Source organism: Solanum tuberosum, unplaced genomic scaffold (genome assembly GCF_000226075.1).
Source record: "Solanum tuberosum cultivar DM 1-3 516 R44 unplaced genomic scaffold, SolTub_3.0 scf00174, whole genome shotgun sequence".
Taxonomy (NCBI): Eukaryota; Viridiplantae; Streptophyta; class Magnoliopsida; order Solanales; family Solanaceae; genus Solanum; species Solanum tuberosum.
Genome location: NW_006239103.1, coordinates 830,179 through 848,195, shown reverse-complemented (window position 1 = coordinate 848,195; position 18,017 = coordinate 830,179). Strand labels below are relative to the sequence as shown.

The window sequence follows — 18,017 nt, the reverse complement described above, 5'->3', positions numbered from 1 at the left end:
ATAAATGAGGATTCATCTAGTTTACAAACTTGTTTGGAACTGAAATGTAGTTATTGTTGTTGAACAATATATTGATCACCAAGAAGGATATTTGTTGGTGCTAGGAATATTATTGATATTAGCATCAAATACATATCCAATTAGCATCTCTAAAAACAATATTCTTCTCCTTTTGATTTTTTAGATATGGTTGAGTGTAGCATGGATCACATGTTCTTTTCTATTAAACTTCAAGAATAGTTAGGTACAATCTAAGTTGCACATACTCTTCACTTTCGATGCTGCATTGTTGTAAGATTCTCCAAAAATACACTACTTTTGAAAAGTTTGATACGTACCTGTTGATATTTTTGAAGAGTCAGTAAGGTACTATAACATTCTATTCCTGAAAGACATATACTTGTAATAAGTGAATATATCTTTCAGTGTTGAGGATGTTGTCAGGTTATGAATAAGAACAAGATACTATGAACAAATATTTTGGTATCTAATCCCATTGTTCTACAGTTGTCTCTATATGAACAGCTTAATGTTGGAGTTTAGTTGAAGTCATAGAAGAACAAAAGTATTGATAGCTATGGGGACTAGCATAGGCACTTACAAGAGGTTCAAGCCTCACATCCTTATGGTTTTGGCTCAAATTGCTTACACTTTTTTGTACTTCATAACTGAAGCTTCCTTCAATCATGGAATGAATCCTCATGTCTACATAACTTATCGGCATATCGTTGCCGGTCTTGCTATGCTACCCTTTGCCTATTTTCTTGAAAGGTAAATCACAAAGTCATTTCCAATGCAAAAATATGCAGAGATGCAGTTTTCTTGATGTTTCTGTTGATTTCTGCAGAAAGACAAGGCCAAAGTTAACTATAGCTTTGCTGTTGGAGATCTTTGTACTCTCTCTACTGGGGTAAGATCTATCAAACATCAAATTTTCATATGTTGTTTGATGAGGAATATTAACAGTATATCCTTCATAACAGAATGAGTTTGACACTGAACATGTACTTTGTGAGCTTGAACTACACTTCTCCGACTCTTCTTGCCTCGATGATCAACACTATAGCTGCCTTAACATTTGTACTAGCAGTTATTCTCAGGTAACACATACAATTCCATCATGAATACAATGAAGAGGATATGACTGCAAGTCTGCAATCACAGCTCATAGATGCTCTTTCTTGGTGTAGGTTGGAAGATGCTAACATTCGAAATCCTAGAGGAATAGCAAAAATCATAGGAACTTTGGTTTCCTTGGCTGGGGTTATGAGCATGACATTATACAAAGGACCTGTTATGAAAAGCTTAGGACATCCTCTCATCTACATCCACAGAGGGAATGGTGTTATCCATGAGAACTGGTTAAAAGGCTCGATCCTCACTGCTGCTAGCTGCATTACGTGGTCAATATGGTACATCATGCAGGTTTTTCACCAAAACTCTTCCTATACAACATTAGCTATCATGAATCATGAAATTGTATTCTCAACAAAATAAACGTTCAAACATAAGACTTGCATGAATTATGCAGATTCCTCTAGTAATCTATATAGGAACTAACTACTGTTTCTGAGGAGAGATCTCCACACAACACACACAAGCTTACACTGGAATTTTTCAGGCTTACACTTTGAAAAGATATCCAGCACAACTATCGTTGACTACATGGATGAGCATTGTTGGTGCAGCACAATCAGCTTTCTACACAGTAATTGTAAAACACAAACGAACAGCTTGGACCATGGGTTTCAACATTGATTTCTGGTCTACTCTGTATGGGGTAAGAAGGGTCCAAGTCCAATAGTTTCTCTCTAAAACAATTTAGAACTTGCACCTTTTAATAAGAATCTTTGTAACTGGAATAGGGAATAGTGATCTCTGGTTTAGTAGTGTACATACAACTCTGGTGCACTGAACAAAAGGGACCAGTTTTCGTAACTGTGTTCAACCCACTCTCAACCGTACTAGTTGCAGGTCTAGCATATTTCGTCCTTGGTGAAAAGCTCTACACGGGCAGGTAAGCAATCTTACCATCTTGTCCTTCAAACAGGAAGGACAGGAAAATGCAAAACATTTTCCACTTTATGTTGTTCTTTGGGAAAGAAGGGAATCAAATTCATGCACTATAATACCCTCCTTGAACATTTTCAGCATCATTGGAGCAGTAATTGTCATTATTGGACTGTACTTGCTTTTGTGGGGAAAAGAAGATCAGCAACCAGAAATGAAAGAGAAAGAGCAATGCTCCACAACTAACGAAGTGCATCACGAAGACCCTAGGATGCAGAAATTCACATCAGATGCAGACAAATTTAGTGCAGAACCTTGATAGTCTCTGCTCCTTTATGTGGTGGGAAACATGATGACTTGCATGCCTAATCTGAAGTAGTATGCTAGAAGTAAAACAATAATAGACATAAATCGAGTATAGTCAAACAGAGATTTACCTGCAACCTGAATGTGTTACGAATAGCAGATATGGATTCATCTGATGAACAAGGTGAAAGAAGAGACACCTCCTAAGAGAGAGATTATTAAGGGTTATATGTTCACCTCCAAAGTACAGAAGAGATAAGACTCTTTTTTTCTTTTATTTTGTTTGGATGTTCAATTAATTATGAAAGATGTGGCAGGTTAAAACAGCAGCCCATATCATTCATATTTCTGTCCAGTGCAGAGAGACTAGACAAATCACACACAATTCAACTAACTAGCATCAAGATGTTCACCAATCCTGACCAGTAAATGGAGCTCTCCATATGACAAAACAAAATCCTACGCACAGTTAATTAGTTCTAAACGTCACTGAAATACCCCAGGAAATCCTGGGATTGATATTCCCTTGACTGCAGCATCATAAAGAATCCATAAAAGCTCATAAATCAGTAGTACCACATAGTTTGGATACGCAAAAACTAGAATGTCTACCTATTGCAAGAGACAAACAAAAATGCAGGAGCTAAACGGGCAAAAGTAGCAGATGTCAATCAAATCCAATTCCATCTAGAGAAATTATCTGCCATACATGTTCCTCCCTCAAATTAAATATCGAGAAAATGAGGAAACCCAAAGGAGGCAGAGATGACTAAGAGAGTAAAAACTAGACTAATATGTTGCCACTATTTACACGAATGGAGGGGGAAATGCCATACATTATCTTGCAAGATTCTCAAGCAGCAGGAGGCCTGAGCATATGATCTTGAGATGTGTCCCGCGAAGATGGCTGTAGATACTGCCACATTGGCACATAACCATAACTAGGGAAAACAGCCATCTTATTTACAGCCGGCTGATATGCTGCTGGATGAGGTGGAATAAAACTTGCTGGAGAAGCCGTAGCTTTCAACTCTTGCTCCATCCTCTCTTTGTCAGCCCTCAGTGCAAGTTTCTCTTCACGAAGTTCATTCTTCTCTTCCTATTTATAAGAAAAGATTTTGTCTGTGAGATTGTACACTGGGCATCAGAGATAGGAATTCAAGAAATCAAGAGTACCAAGCCAAAATTTCCTCTAATTCCCTTCAAGAGTTAGTACTCAAGACTGCCAGTCACCGTAAATTTTACAAGCTACTTCAGCCTTTCAACAAAATCATTTCTAACCTTCAAAGTCTTAATCTCTTCCATAAGCTTTTGGTTCATCTCTTTGTATTCCTCAGATTCAGTCTTCAGCTGGTTTAGAACACGAATGGCATCACCAAGTATGGCCATTTTGTCTGTTTTTACAGGTCTCCCGGGTTCCAGAACAGAGCATAAGTCTGAAAACCTGTCTCGACAAGATTCAAATAGATTGATTTAGAACACCTAATTTTCATTTGAAGGACATAATATAACTGACACTAAAGTGATTTAAGTGCCACTTAAAAAATGATAATTCTGTTTGTAAGAGCCTCTCTTCTTTCTTCAGTAACAATAATGGCTACCCTACTTACAGAATAATGACCTTTTTTGGATACTCTTAGCTATACTTAGAAGAACTTATACCAATGGCAGCTCCAAGTCTTGTAAGACTTCCCAAGCCAGCAGAGAACAAGACAGCTATAAAATTGCAATGAACTACATCCATGCTTTATCTACATTATCGGTGTTGCTGCGTATGGTAGAAAATAGTAGACAAAACCTAATTTTGAATGCAGAGAGAAAACAAGAATTCAGATGAGCATGGCAATACCTTTCATTCAATTTTTCCCTTCTTAATCTCTCACGGCAAGCTTTGTTCCCTTGTTTGCTGCAAGACTCATTACGACCTCTGTCAAAAAAAATACTTGGTAAGAGAATTGCGAGTAGAAATCACTTACGTTTTCATAACCTGATAAACTATAAAGCAGTACTAAAATTTACACAAAAAAATCAAACCAAGGAACCCGCTCCCTCCCATTTCTATAATGAATTGTTCTACAGGTCCATCATCCACTTTGAAGAGAAGAAATCTCCAGCACATGCATGATTCAGGATAATCAAGTCCATAAAAAGTCAATGCTCACATAAAACTATGCAAGTCTACAAGGGGGTAAAGTGCAAAGCAACTAGCTTTTTCTGCTAATTCAGAAATCAAGGAAGTAGCCAATATCCATTTATCTAAAAAGAAAGTAGCTGAATACCCACAATTGAAGATATGACTTTAAGACTTTTTTCTTTAGAAGGTAAATTTTTTTGAAGAAATGATGCAGGATAAACTATGTAATCATCAAAGAAGCATATAAGCTGGGCAAGATTTTTGAAGAAATGATGCAGGATAAACTATGTATTCGCAAAAGAAGCATATAAGTTGGCAAGAATTTAACGAGCATGCTCTATCTCTATCTCCTGTAACTGCTTATGGCTAATAAGAAAGATTTAACAATTTTCTTCAAATCAGAGATAAATATACTTCATTAAAATCATTAAGAGGCAAAAATGTGGAAAAAAGTTACCTAATTGAATAAATCTGTTCAATCTCACATATGGTATGCCAGAATATCAAAGACAAAGCTAGATGATAATTGAAAGCTAGAGCAAGTTCATCGAGAATGAAGATGAGAAATTTCCTTCTCCTTTCACTAAATTATCACATATGATGTCTAACACATCAGCATATTAATTCCATTAACGTGATCCTGGAAAAGCTAGTCATTCTCATGAAATATACCAAGCATATGCATAATTTTCCACCTTTTTAAGGAAGACACTGATATATTTAGAATTTTATACATTATAAATACCTTTTCCGAGGGTATTCTGTCTCTATGCACTCCTGAAATGCAGCACTGCTGAGAGGTGCCTCAAGTTCTGCTACAGTTCTGCAGCCCAAGAACCAATGAGATACAAACAAGTTTATAAACTAGGTTTATGGAACAAGGCCTATATCATCAAGTTTAAACACGACAAATTGATGTAAGAGACCAGCCCTTGGGGGGAGAATAATATCCGGATGGAAATTTTCCCTTTCACTTTGTTCAACTATCGAATTAGTAAAATTCTCGAAAAGACCACTTTTCTTCAATTATCCTTGAGCTATAGCTATTAGAGAAAAAGTGTGTAGACAACCAAATGAGAAATGCTTGTGGGGAAAAGATCATAAGCATTTCCCACCTTTATTATTTGTTTCTATGTTCTCATGCAACAAATGGAGGTAGTGACTTAGAAACTATTCAAATCAGAACTTGTCAGATTTCATGATGTCCTACACAATTCCTCTACTGCGGTAAAATCTCTCCTAACATCAAGTGAAGGAGAATATAATGTGGTACCAGAGATCATTCCAGGAGAGAAGTGAAGTTAGGTGAAGGAAGGCTGAACAATGACAAGACAATAAGAGGAAGAAAAGGAAATTCAGGAAGGCCAAGGTTCAGCTCTGATCTAATAGGACAAAGGATTTGAGGAGCACAATGAGATTATTATGGAAATGATTGAATGTTTCCTCTCGCAACAAGATACATGTGAACAATAAACTTGCATGTTTTTTCCTAAAACTATGCATATAATCTTATGATCTAATCAAGCTTTTCCTTCGATCAGTTTCAAAAGTAAAAAGCTTTTCTAGCTCTTCACATCAAGATTAAATAGAAAGCTACCTGATATGATTGAGTGATTTCAAAGGGAAAAATAAAAAGAGGAAAGCACAAGTTCATGCATTAATACAGTATTTTTACCTATATCCTGAAGCATTCTAGACAACCTTAATTCTAACAACAACAAAAAAACAAATCATTTTTCACTTCTTAACATAGACTATAGAAATGCATCAGATCATACTGAACAAACACTAAAATTTAACCAAAAAAAAGATGGAAAGGAATGCAACTCTAGCAGAAAAGCAGAGAAAAGGGGGCGGCTCGTCAGTTACACCTAAATGAGTTAATGAGCATTACATCAAGCATATGAAAAGATGAGAAATTAAACCATAAACTAGCAAACAATCTGGCATCTCGAGATAAAAACATGCAAGAACTTGTAATATAAGATTTATTTGGATCTAGACCAGCAAGATTAATTAACATGCATGAAAGGTTCTTTTAAATAACATTAAGAAAAATAAACCACAAAGATTATGCTGTAGCAAGTGATAAACCTAATCAACAAGAGAACTCGCCAGCATAAAAGCATATGAAAAAATCAGGACAGATTATTAATCCATATAAAATTCAAATAAAAAATGCCCCACCAAAATCAAGCTGTATTAAGAGATAAATTGAATAAACATATCTTAATACCAATAAAGAAAGATCAAAATTTTTACACGATAAACTTGAAAATTACACTTTTAAGCCAAGAGTCTATCAGAAACTACCACTCCACCGTCTACCCCAACAAAGGTAGAGTAAGATCTGCATGCATCCTACCCTCCCCAGACGGGATTACACTAGGTATGTTGCTGTTGTATAAACTTGAAAATTACACTTTTAAATCGAGTGTATCAGAAACAGCCTCCCTACCCCAACAAATGTGGAGTAAGGTTTGGGTACATTCTACCCTCCCCAGACCCCACTTATAAAATTACACTAGATGTGTTATTGTGGTTGTATAAACTTGAAAATTACAATAGATATGTTGTTGTCCTTGTATAAACTTGAAAATTATACTTATGAGCCGAGCATTTATCAGAAACAGCCTCCCTACCCACAAAGGTAGGGGGTAAGGTCTGCTACATCCTACTCTCCTCAAACCTCATTCATGAACTTACATTGAGTATGCTATTGCGTTGTATAAACTTAAAATTACACTTTTGAATCAAGAATCTATTAGAAACAGCCTCGCTATACCACAAAGATACAGTAAGACCTGCGCACATTCTACCCTACCCCACACCCCACTTATGGAATTACACTCGATATGTTATCGTCCCTTTATAAACTTGAAAATCAAGCCGTATAAAAAAGACCCAACAAGATTAATCTGCACTAACATTAAATCAAACAACCATAGCTCAAAAAAAAAGATCAAAAAGATTAAATTTTTACAATCTAATTATAAAAACAAAGCTTTAGATATGAATAAAAATACCTCAAATTCTGGGTTTGATCGTTCCAAAAGAAATCTATCGGCGCTTCTTCATCTATAAAGCTGTTGATATCAATTAGGTCCCAATTGACATCTTGAAATGAATCAAATTGATCCATTTCGAAAAATCAAACCAACAAAAAGGGAAATTAGACAAATCGAATCAAAACTAAACCGAATTTGGATAAATTTAGAGATTAAAATTCAATAGAAAAAAAAATTCTGGAGAAAAAGTTTTCAAAGGATTGAGATGACGATGCCGGCAGATGGAAAAAGAGGAGTCACAAGTCATGATTCGGAGGCGGAAGAGGCAACCAATAATTGTTCGACACGTGTCAGTATGGATCGTCCAATTATTGGTGGCGCCGCATTTTCCAATGTGACGTGATGGGAAAAAAGAAAAAAAGGATAACCCTTAACTCATTGCGAATTATTAGTTTCATCATCAAACTATGATAGTCTTGAAAACACTTCTTAATTTGATTAACGAAATTTTAATACACACCCGATCTTGCAACATGAATAAAATACATCCCTAAATTCTCGTCAAGATTAGGAATGTGTAGACATTGAAATTTTGTGGGACTCTACAAGATGTGTTCAATTCGAGTTGGGACTCTATAAATTGTGTTCAACTCAAATTAGGATTTTTGGAGGGCTACTCAACCCTAAACTCTAGTTCACACTTATAAAAAAGGTACAAAATTCTCTTAAAAGGCATCTCAAATATCCCATAAACTCTTGGGTAATTTTAAAGATCAAGATCTCGAATATTCTGCAAATTGATGGAATATTCCTATAGAGGTCAAATCTAAATTATCCTAGTTCGAGAAATACCCCACTAGCGGTCCTCGAATCATGGATAAGTCTTAGGAGAGTAGAATCAAGGGAGGAACAGAATTATACCCGCATATCTTGATCAATAAAATCATGTTTCTTCAGATTTTATTTGTGTGGTTTATTTATTTTCCATATGTTTAAAGTTTGTTGCAAACAGGGTGTTTTCGACACTTCTCTCGACTTTTTATTAAGAGTCTCGTACTTCTACAAGAGTTTGAGGCCACTTACTATGCTATGCGGCAGATCGAGGGTGTATTTAAACTTAGTTAGTCAAGTAGAGGGTGTTTTTAAGGCGGTCAATAATTCAAGAATAAACCAAATAATTTGTATTAAGTTCAGGGATATTTCCAATATTTCTTTTTTTTTTCTTTTCTGGTCTAAAAGTTAAGAATGGATTGTTTGACTTAAACTTGACACACCTGGAAAAGAAATAAATAGAATAATAATTTTTTGGAAAATGACTAGTTAAGTAACAAGAATAAATTAGGATCATCTACTCTTTTTAGTTGTCATATTTCATATTTTAAGAGTTAATTTGACTAATTTTTAAAGATAAAATAGATTACATTAATTTGATATTTTAAAATAAAAATTTAGATATTCAAAAACTATATGAAAAGTACTATAAATTATAATTTATTTCATATTGATATGATGCCAAATTGACTTGTTGTAATGAAGTTGTTCATGTTTATTGTAAATGTCAATTGAGGGTGAGGACTGGAAATTCGGGTTATGTTTACGATTGTGGCTATAATTGTATGTTATATGTTTTATTAAGTTGTAGTTACATGCATGTTCATATTTTATATAATTGGAACTGACAAATGATTCGACATGGACACTGTGAATTTTGTCTACTGATACTACGCTTACTCTTTTTTTGTAGAGTACTAACATATTTCAGCGGCTGTTTTGCGACCACAATTGTAATACTAGCGTTTTCTAAACCGAAGGGTGAGTTGCATGCTTTAGGCTATTATGGGTTCCTCCTTTCTTCTCGTCAATTCTTAAGACTTAAAACTATATTTATTTTGGAGTTGCGTCTTCATTTTTTAGAGGATTTAAATTTTTTGATACACGAATTTCAAATTCTAGGGGGTTGGAGGGGTCTGTGATTATGATTTTGATTTTTAATCATGAAAGCTATGCACAACAGATCAGGATCGTGACAACAAGAAATCATAACACAACAATAAGGTGTGATCACCTAAACACAAATGATATCAAAATACATTGATTATATGAAAATGCTAATACTACAATCGACATGATGCTTATACTACCTTTACCAAGCCAAATATAATTATGAAACCACTAGAGGAAAAATTTGTAAAGAAAAAAGAGGAACCATTTGAGGAGGAATCCTCAAATGAGCCACCTGATGAAACGATTGATGAGATCTTTTAGTAAAAGTGGATGAAATAACTGTCATGGAGTCATCATTCCCTACAAATAGGAATCAAACATAAGCAAGGAAGTACTCAACAACATAACCATTTGATCCACATCCAAAAAAACACATTTCTCTTTAGTCATAGCTAAAAAGAAAGTAAAGCTTGCTTTCATTGAAAATAAAACTGATAAGGAAGATTTATAAAGAAAGACAGAATATGTTCTTGAAAAAAGCTCAAGAAATTAGCTCACTTTGTGGTAAGGACTATAGATTATTGTAGTCATTTCAATACTACAAAATGTGTTAGTTCATGAGACTTTTTCAAGTACTCTTTCTATCTTTTCTTGTATGAGACTTTTTTGTCAGTTTACTTTCAACAAAAATAAATTTAACTTTATTTCTATTCATGGCTAAAGAGAAGGAGAAATGTGTTTGTTTGGGAGGGATCAAATGACTATGTCACTGTTGTGGTGGTTTCTTTGCTTAGGATTGACTTCTATTTATAGGGAAAATTCAGATTTTGTAAATTTTTTAATATTTTGAATTAGAGAATATTAAATTGTCGGTAGTAACTATTTTGGCATGTGACTTAATGGGGGTGTATTAGATATCAAGCTGGATGTTATCATCTTGAAATACATGTAGTCTATGATTTGGTCTTGTTCTGACCAGATATTTTTAGTCAAACTTTTATATTAAGAAAATAATTTAGAGATTTGATCTGAGCAAGTAGTATATACAAAAAATGGTCATCCAATTATATCAAAAATAGTTAGTTGATCGTTGTTATTCTTTATTATCAATTTTCACTTTTCAGTGATGAATTTTCGCAATTAATTCTGATTTGACAATTTTATAGTAGCTAAGAATTAGGTTATTAGTAATTTTTATAAGGATATGAATACTATATTATTTAGTTCATTATAAAAGAGAAAAAATTCAAATATGTTATCGAACTTTGATAAAAGGCTCATCGATGACATCCTTTAAAAATTTGATTTATCTATGTCATTTTCGTTTGAGAGAAAACTCATCTATGTCATTATTTGTTAACCAAAAACAGTTTCGAGTTTGCAAAACCATTTATTACACATGTTCAATTATGATTCGGCCACGTCATTAGATAAATTATTTTTTAAAAAGAAAAATGTATTGACAATTAAAATAAAAATCAAAATTCATATTGTTTGACTTTAAAAAAGAAAACTGTAACAATTTAAAAGAAATAGAGAAAATAAATATTATTTTTCAAATTGAATTGTAAAAGTGAATGGAGATAATACTTTCAAAATGAAATTGTATTTTAATTGGTAAAACTAAAGTTGAGTGTTCTAAAGGAATTAGGAGTGGCACCCTTTGGCCATCATTATTGATTATAGATTGCGACTTCTCTACCCTCCACACCTTCACCCCCACCCTCCCATAGTATTTGTATATAAAACGTTTTTAGGATAAGATTTTTTTTATTACATAGCAAATACAAATTAATTAGAAAATCTACTTATTTTCTATGAAAAACATTTTCATTCGTACCGAACACACCCCTAAAGCAACTTACAATCCCAAATATTCTCTTGAAAATAGTACATAAGAATCTCTAGCTTTAATAAAAAGGGGAAAAAACAAAAAGATTCATTCCAAATGTAAGAAAATAAGAGATATTTTCCATTATGTGAATCATTGTTGTTGTTTTTTTTGGTTTCCCACCCGGTGTCCGGAGCCGACATTGAAGCTCCGACTAAATCTGGATCGCGCTCTGCAGGTCCCATTCGGGGGTGGCGCTCCCACTATTGAAAGTTTACAAAGTCAAACATTTGGTGTAAAAGAGATGAAATTTGCAGCTAACTATTAGCACACTCAAATTACACGTGCTTCATTTTTCTTCAGATCGTCTATCAGCTCAGGGAATGATAGTTAGAGTACTCAAATTACGCGTGCTTCATTCTTCAGCTTGTCAATCAGCTCATCCACAGATGAAAGGATGACACCAGATTTCCTTTTGGGAGGTTCGGTTACTTCAACTACTTCCAAATCAGATTTGATCTCAACGTTCAAGTCTTGCAGTGTGAATTTCTTTATTGGCTTCGACTTTGCTTTCATTATGTTGGGGAGTGTTGCATATCGTGGCTGATTCAGCCTCAGATCAGTGCTGTTAAAACAATCAAGAAGTCATAAGTACACAGATAATAAGGTAACAACTTGAGCAGAGAGGACACAAAGACAATCTATATATATAAGATTGTAGCTGAGTATAGTTTTGATCACCTGTCAGTGGCTATGATTTAGACTTATCGGCCTAATGGTACAATATTATCACTGGTCGAGCCTCGAAAGCCCCATACCACTAAGAAAACAATGAAATTAGTCTTTTGGAATTTCACTACATCAAAAGATTTGCTTCTCTAACCTCCTGGAAAACTAAGTTGATTGATTCTATTGACACTTCAACATTGAACGGCAACAAGCATAGAGTTTTTCTCAGTATTAGGAATGTTATTGATGTCATAAGCATATTAAATAACATGGAAGTTAGAACGAGGCCAAAGTTTTAAGGACTACTTCGGGCTTGCTTATGATATCTAACCATTTACCTGTGAAATAAACTAAATGTAATAGAGTAAACTGCATTCTTATAATCAAGCTGACTAAATAGTTTGACAGTACACATTTCCAAACTACGGCAGTATTTGTTTCTGGTGCAGAAAAAGTTTGGAAACTGAACAAAGGGGAAAATATGGAGGCAGATAATACATTTATTTTGGTGGAAGTCCTCCTCACGACTTGTCAAGTATATAACTTAATATCAGAGAACTAAAGCAATCATATAAACAAGAGTTGAAGCTTGTGCCTTTTAATTTGAGATTAAATTAGTTAAAATCCTATTTGTTTTAAGATGTGCCCCAAAAGACCTACAATCACATTTTTTTTTTCTTATCCAGAAGACACGCTTCTAGGTGTTTTCTTCGTGAACATGCAAGTCTTTGTAATAACTCGATTGAGACTTACGTGATTACTGCAGGCAAATCCAAACACAATGTCTCGATACCACCATCAACTTCTCTGTCCACTGTAGCTACCTGTTTTGCTTTGTCGAGAACAACCTAACAGAAATATCAAAGTGAGATTGCAGCCCTAAACAAGCCAACTGAACATGATAGCAAAGAAACCATAATTGAAACAGTAATATGAACTTTGGAAGATTGCAGATTGTTTTATAATTCTTTTGATATGAAAAAAAAGTACAGATTGCATGAGATCAGGCAATCCTATTGTAAGATTAACATTGATTTGAAGATTACATGTCTAATAAAGCAAACAGCTAAATGATAGAGATAATAAGGTAAACACAGATAGTGTTCTGTCTGATTAGATTTAATATGAGCACATGGATTAAAGAGGTGCTCAAGAGGAAGATATAGAGAAACAAACGAAAGAATCAGTTTGAAAGCCCTGGATGCTTGGACGCAATGTCCAAGACATACTCAAAATAGGCATATCAAAGTAGAGGTGATATAAACCAACTTAGACCAATTAGAGATTGCAGAATCACAATTTTCGGATCTCTTTAACTAGTTTGCACACCCTTACGCAGAAATGATACCAACCTTAGAGGCAAATGTTCCCTGCGGCCACTTGAGAAGTCCTGCAACCATTTGGCCTGTCTGGTTTTGATCGTTGTCAATTGCCTACACAAAAGTAACAACGTTAGACAAACAAACTGATAGAAACTAAAGAAGAATAGTTTGAATAACTGAAGCAGAATGAAGAAAGCAGATAGCTAGCAACTCCACTAAAAAAAAAAAACAATCCATTTACACCTCATCAGTCAAACCTTAAGGACATGCTTGGTATGGCCAAAACTATATTTTTTTTCTTAATAAACTCATTTTTCAGTGCTTGATTACCCTAGTTGTTGAAATTTTGCATCAAAAGAAATATTTTTCCCCAAAAAGGGGAAATGACTTATCCGCAGAATTCATTTTCTTTTACAGATATCTCTAGCTCTTACTTCATATCAGTAGCTTAAACCAACTCCTAGACACTATCTCAATCTTTAATACTAAACAGGTCTCGAGAGCCGAAAATACATCGGAATACAATGTGGTACAGCGATATACAATAAGTGTATACACGGTATATATTGGCAGAAATGGGCCAGAAGCCCTCCTAAAATTCCAGCTTTGTATGGTGTTGTAATTGGGCCAAAGGCCTATCTATTTTTTGTATTATTTTACTAGTTTTAGGACAGATGAAAATTGGGTCAAAAGCCAAAGAAAAAAAATCAGTTTTCCATGTTAGTTTAGGATAGGAAATTGGGCCAAAAGCCCATTTATCTTTGGTAAATTTTGTTAGTCTTAGGACTGATGTAAAATGGGCCGAAGTCCCAAAGTAGAAATTAGACCCAGTACAGCCCAAGTACTGGCCCAAGCGTACTGGAACAAGACTTGGGCCCAACATTTCTTTCCCTTTACTATTTTAACTTGCACATTACTTGTTTATTTGTTAATAAATCTTGAGGTTTAATCTAATTCAAACCCCCCCACCACTAAAGATGAATCATTGTATCTTTTTAGTAAATACTAATCTACCCCTTTATATATCCTTATTCATATTTCTAAAATATTTGACGCTTTTTATACTTAAGTCATAATTAAGACAAATATGTCGGGTTTCCCTTGTCATCAAAAAAAAAAAAAAAAAAGAATATCATCAAAACACTAACATTGTACCTTATCTTCCACATCGTACGATTAGCATACGCCACTCACTTTTACACCTAACCTAACACGGGACATGATCCAAAGCATACTTCCCTAAGAGAAAATCTTCACATTTATCCACGAGAAACAGTTTTTGCTATATCAAACACACACCTAAGTCAAATTAACCAATCACATAACTTGAATTCAACACATACTGATTAATCCAAAACCCACCATTGGATTTTAAAGTAATCTGCCATATAAGAACTAGCTCACAACAACAACAGCATACCAGGTAGTATGTATGTAGACCTTACCCCTACCTTTATGGGGTAGAGAGGCTGTTTTCGACAGACCCTCAGCTCTAACAGGAAGTTATTCAGATCAGAACACAAAAGCAGAATAAAAGCTCAAATCTTTAAATTAAAGCTAACCTGTTTGCCAAGAAAAAGAAGACCAGGCTTTTCAATATCAACAAGAGCTTTAAGAATCTTAGCAATTGTAAGTGGATAAATATTCTCAGGCGCTTCTACATGTATTGCCCTGTCTGCTCCCATAGCTAACCCAGTTCGTAAAGTCTCCGTAAACTGAACTGGCCCAATACTAACAGCCACCACCTCTGAAGCCAAACCCGATTCTCTGACCCGCAAAGCTTCTTCCAAAGCTATTTCACAAAATGGGTTCATCGACATCTTCACATTTTTCGTCTCTACACCACTCTGACAGTTCAAATCAAAATTCAACAAAAAAAAAAAATCAATTCACTAAGCCTTAAACCCTAATCCAACTGGGTCCACTGTATAAATCCTATATACCCAATCAATTCAGTGTTCAAATTTTGTGAAATTTAACAAAATATATTCCAAAAAAAATGAAAAAAATTGTGAAGATGTACCTTGTCGGGTTTAACTCGGATTTTGACGGCGTAATCAACAACACGTTTGATGGCTACCATGATCTTCATCGTTGATCGGAAACTGATCGGAAAAAATGGAGACTAATTTGAGCTACACACGGAAGTTGCCACTGTTTGAAATATTCCGATTTAATTGAAGCCAATTTTGACACTTAAATATTTCCTAATAATTGAAAAATTAAATTTATTTTATTTAATGAGACTATCTTGTTATAATTTTAAACTCCTGATATCCAAAGTTGTGTTGGATCTCGACTATTTTAATTTTATTTTTCCATTTCAACAATATCCGGTAATTATATTGTAGTCCAATTATTCTGAACTCGCGTTGCGTAGGGTTCAATCAGGGAAAAATGCTCCGTACAAAAAAAAAATCATATTTAGGACTTAAACTTGAGACATCGAGTTAAGGGAGGAGTCCATTACAACTATAACGATCACTATTATATAACTATAATAGCATTTGATATTATTAAAATCTATTTGTCAAATTCTAAGTTTAATCACACTTTATATGAAAGAGAAAAATATTTTAATGATGAAAATATTTGTATAATTTGTAATAATAGTATATTTAAGTATTAAAGACTAAAGTATTTGATCAAATATATTATATGCATTAGTATATATATACTAATTAATTCTGCCAGTAATTAAAATATACTATATTGTATTGATTAACAAGTTTCTAAAGCGTAGATATCATGTATTTATTTACTAGAAATATAATTACAATTACATAATCTCAAGTTTAGAGTAAGAAAAGGCTAAAGATCATGTTTAATTCCAATCGTAAAATAATGATTAATTTAAAGATTAGTCAATGGAAAATTAAAACAAGTTAAACAAGGATTAAGGACAAGTCACAAGTGAATTAAGTAATTACGTACTCATCTAAAAGAATGGATATTACGCTATGCAAACGTGTTCACAAACATGAGTCGTATCCTTATGATTAATTGATTTCTCATTAAAAAAGAGTCAAAACAATATGTCATAGCCACCATAATATTTTTTAATAAATAATTTTAAAAAACTATTTTTTAAAGTTATGTTAGACGAAAAAAAAGGTATATCTAGGCTATTTGGCAACGATAATGATCCACTTGGCTATTTGTGTGATGATAATAGTATATATGAGTTAATTTTATAACGAATGATATATAATCTCTAAATAGTAAAGTTGAGGAGTATATCAAGCCTTTTTTTTCAAGTGAAATTTCACCACATCTTGCTAAACTTTTTCTTACGTAAAGGTAAATTCAAAATATTTTAAATACACAATCAATATATATAAGTAATTATTATTATTTTCTAGGAAAAAGGTTCAAAAATATCCTTCAGCTTTCATTTATTAGTTAACTTTACCGTTAGCGAAAAATGAAATTGTTCTTATCCTTGCCATTATTATACCTGTCACCCGTATAGTAATGGCAATTGTGAATCAGCCTTCTTTGACGTTCAAATTGCAACTCCACTCCCAAGAAAAAATCCAATATCTTTCATGGGGTATATTTGTTTGGGTCATTCTTTACTTAGATTAGGGTGACGATTTTTTTTAAAAAAAAATTGGGTAATTTTAGTTGATTTGAAAATTTTCATCCAATTGAGGGATACGGGTGACAAGTATAGTAACTATGAGGATAAGAACAACTTTATTTTAATGATAAAAGTAAAGTCAATTCATAAATAAAAGTTGAGGGATATTTTTAACATTTTTTCCTTATTTCTATTTAATGTGGTCGTACGTTAAAGAACTATTTCTGTTACGTATTACTGATAAATATTAAGAATAAAAAAATGTCCACCCACAAATCAAAAAAGAAAGCAAGCCAAAGGGTTGATTCTTATTCATTTTTCTATATATTAGAAGAGAGAGTTTCAACATGTTAGTTTTAAGTCATTTGGAAAAAAATTGAGGGTATTATGATCTTTAAAACACTTTGCAAGATTTGCTTGCTTAAAAGGGTTATCCCTCATGCTTATTTATTTAGACCTTATCAATAACTCTAAAAAGAAGTCACATTTTTCTCTTAAATTACAAATGATGCCCTAAGGTGAAATGTCATTGAATATTGTGGGGTCATTAAACTTTTCAAACTGACGCATTGACATAACACTTGTCAATTGTGCTCTAATTTCCCCATATATTTTTCATTTTCATTTTAATTTGGTGAAAGATAATTATTTGTTTTATACCCAAATTAATATTTTAAAGTGTGTAAATTACCCTACTTTAATTAACTTCATATATTTTTCAGTTGAATTTGATGAAGGATTATTAAAAGTGAGAGTGGAGATAAATTATAATTAAATAAATTATTGAAGTAATATGTATATTAGTTAATCATAATTAAATAATAAAATTTTATTTATAAACACATGTCATATACTCTTTCTTCCTTTTCACTTTACTGATTGGTCATTTTTCCTTTTTACTTGTTTAATAACAAATTAATAAAGATTTGTCATTTGTTTTTAATATTATTCTATTATTAAATAATTATATAACGTGCTAAAAATTTAGAAAAAAAATAGTAAACAAAAATATTTTTATTTGAAATTTAAAATTTTAAAATATAATTAATAAAATTATTTCGTAATATGTTTTTGGTAAAAAAAATAAAATAAGAACATTGATGACTATTGAAAAAAATGAATCATCTTTCGCTAATATATAAATAGTAAT

At 33.1% G+C, this 18,017-nt stretch overlaps 3 protein-coding genes across 3 annotated transcripts; 1 reads left to right on the top strand and 2 right to left on the bottom strand.

Moving 5' to 3' along the window:
- Positions 1-507: 507 nt before the first annotated feature.
- Positions 508-2,725, top strand: LOC102583226 (WAT1-related protein At4g08300-like). Its single transcript, XM_006354486.2, has 7 exons — positions 508-771; positions 848-910; positions 984-1,100; positions 1,191-1,425; positions 1,622-1,780; positions 1,866-2,017; positions 2,152-2,725. The coding sequence occupies exons 1-7, from the start codon at positions 578-580 to the stop codon at positions 2,327-2,329; spliced, it is 1,098 nt and encodes a 365-aa protein (XP_006354548.2). The 5' UTR covers positions 508-577; the 3' UTR covers positions 2,330-2,725.
- Positions 2,726-2,933: 208 nt separating this feature from the next.
- LOC102594250 (transcription factor bHLH104-like) lies at positions 2,934-7,745 on the bottom strand. Its single transcript, XM_006354442.2, has 5 exons — positions 7,477-7,745; positions 5,196-5,273; positions 4,166-4,243; positions 3,598-3,760; positions 2,934-3,415 (listed from the first exon to the last, which is right to left on the bottom strand). Exons 1-5 carry the CDS (start codon positions 7,590-7,592, stop codon positions 3,170-3,172), a joined length of 681 nt encoding a protein of 226 aa, XP_006354504.1. The 5' UTR covers positions 7,593-7,745; the 3' UTR covers positions 2,934-3,169.
- A 3,509-nt stretch (positions 7,746-11,254) lies between these two features.
- LOC102593918 (electron transfer flavoprotein subunit beta, mitochondrial) lies at positions 11,255-15,492 on the bottom strand. The gene is made up of 5 exons (XM_006354441.2): positions 15,308-15,492; positions 14,847-15,131; positions 13,315-13,395; positions 12,716-12,810; positions 11,255-11,858 (listed from the first exon to the last, which is right to left on the bottom strand). Exons 1-5 carry the CDS (start codon positions 15,374-15,376, stop codon positions 11,633-11,635), a joined length of 756 nt encoding a protein of 251 aa, XP_006354503.1. The 5' UTR covers positions 15,377-15,492; the 3' UTR covers positions 11,255-11,632.
- Positions 15,493-18,017: the final 2,525 nt, after the last annotated feature.

Excerpts from the sequence above, each read along its gene's own strand:
- LOC102594250 (XM_006354442.2), bottom strand. The coding sequence starts at position 7,592 with ATGGATCAATTTGATTCATTTCAAGATGTCAATTGGGACCTAATTGAT. Across the intron at positions 4,244-5,195 it reads ACAGAATACCCTCGGAAAAG|AGGTCGTAATGAGTCTTGCA; the intron begins GTATTTATAATG and ends TTTTTTTGACAG. Across the intron at positions 3,761-4,165 it reads AGGGAAAAATTGAATGAAAG|GTTTTCAGACTTATGCTCTG; the intron begins GTATTGCCATGC and ends TTGTCGAGACAG.
- LOC102593918 (XM_006354441.2), bottom strand. The coding sequence starts at position 15,376 with ATGAAGATCATGGTAGCCATCAAACGTGTTGTTGATTACGCCGTCAAA. Across the intron at positions 13,396-14,846 it reads TTCTTTTTCTTGGCAAACAG|GCAATTGACAACGATCAAAA; the intron begins GTTAGCTTTAAT and ends ACTTTTGTGTAG. Across the intron at positions 12,811-13,314 it reads AGGGAACATTTGCCTCTAAG|GTTGTTCTCGACAAAGCAAA; the intron begins GTTGGTATCATT and ends TATTTCTGTTAG.
- LOC102583226 (XM_006354486.2), top strand. The coding sequence starts at position 578 with ATGGGGACTAGCATAGGCACTTACAAGAGGTTCAAGCCTCACATCCTT. Across the intron at positions 1,101-1,190 it reads GTACTAGCAGTTATTCTCAG|GTTGGAAGATGCTAACATTC; the intron begins GTAACACATACA and ends TTCTTGGTGTAG. Across the intron at positions 1,426-1,621 it reads CAATATGGTACATCATGCAG|GCTTACACTTTGAAAAGATA; the intron begins GTTTTTCACCAA and ends GGAATTTTTCAG.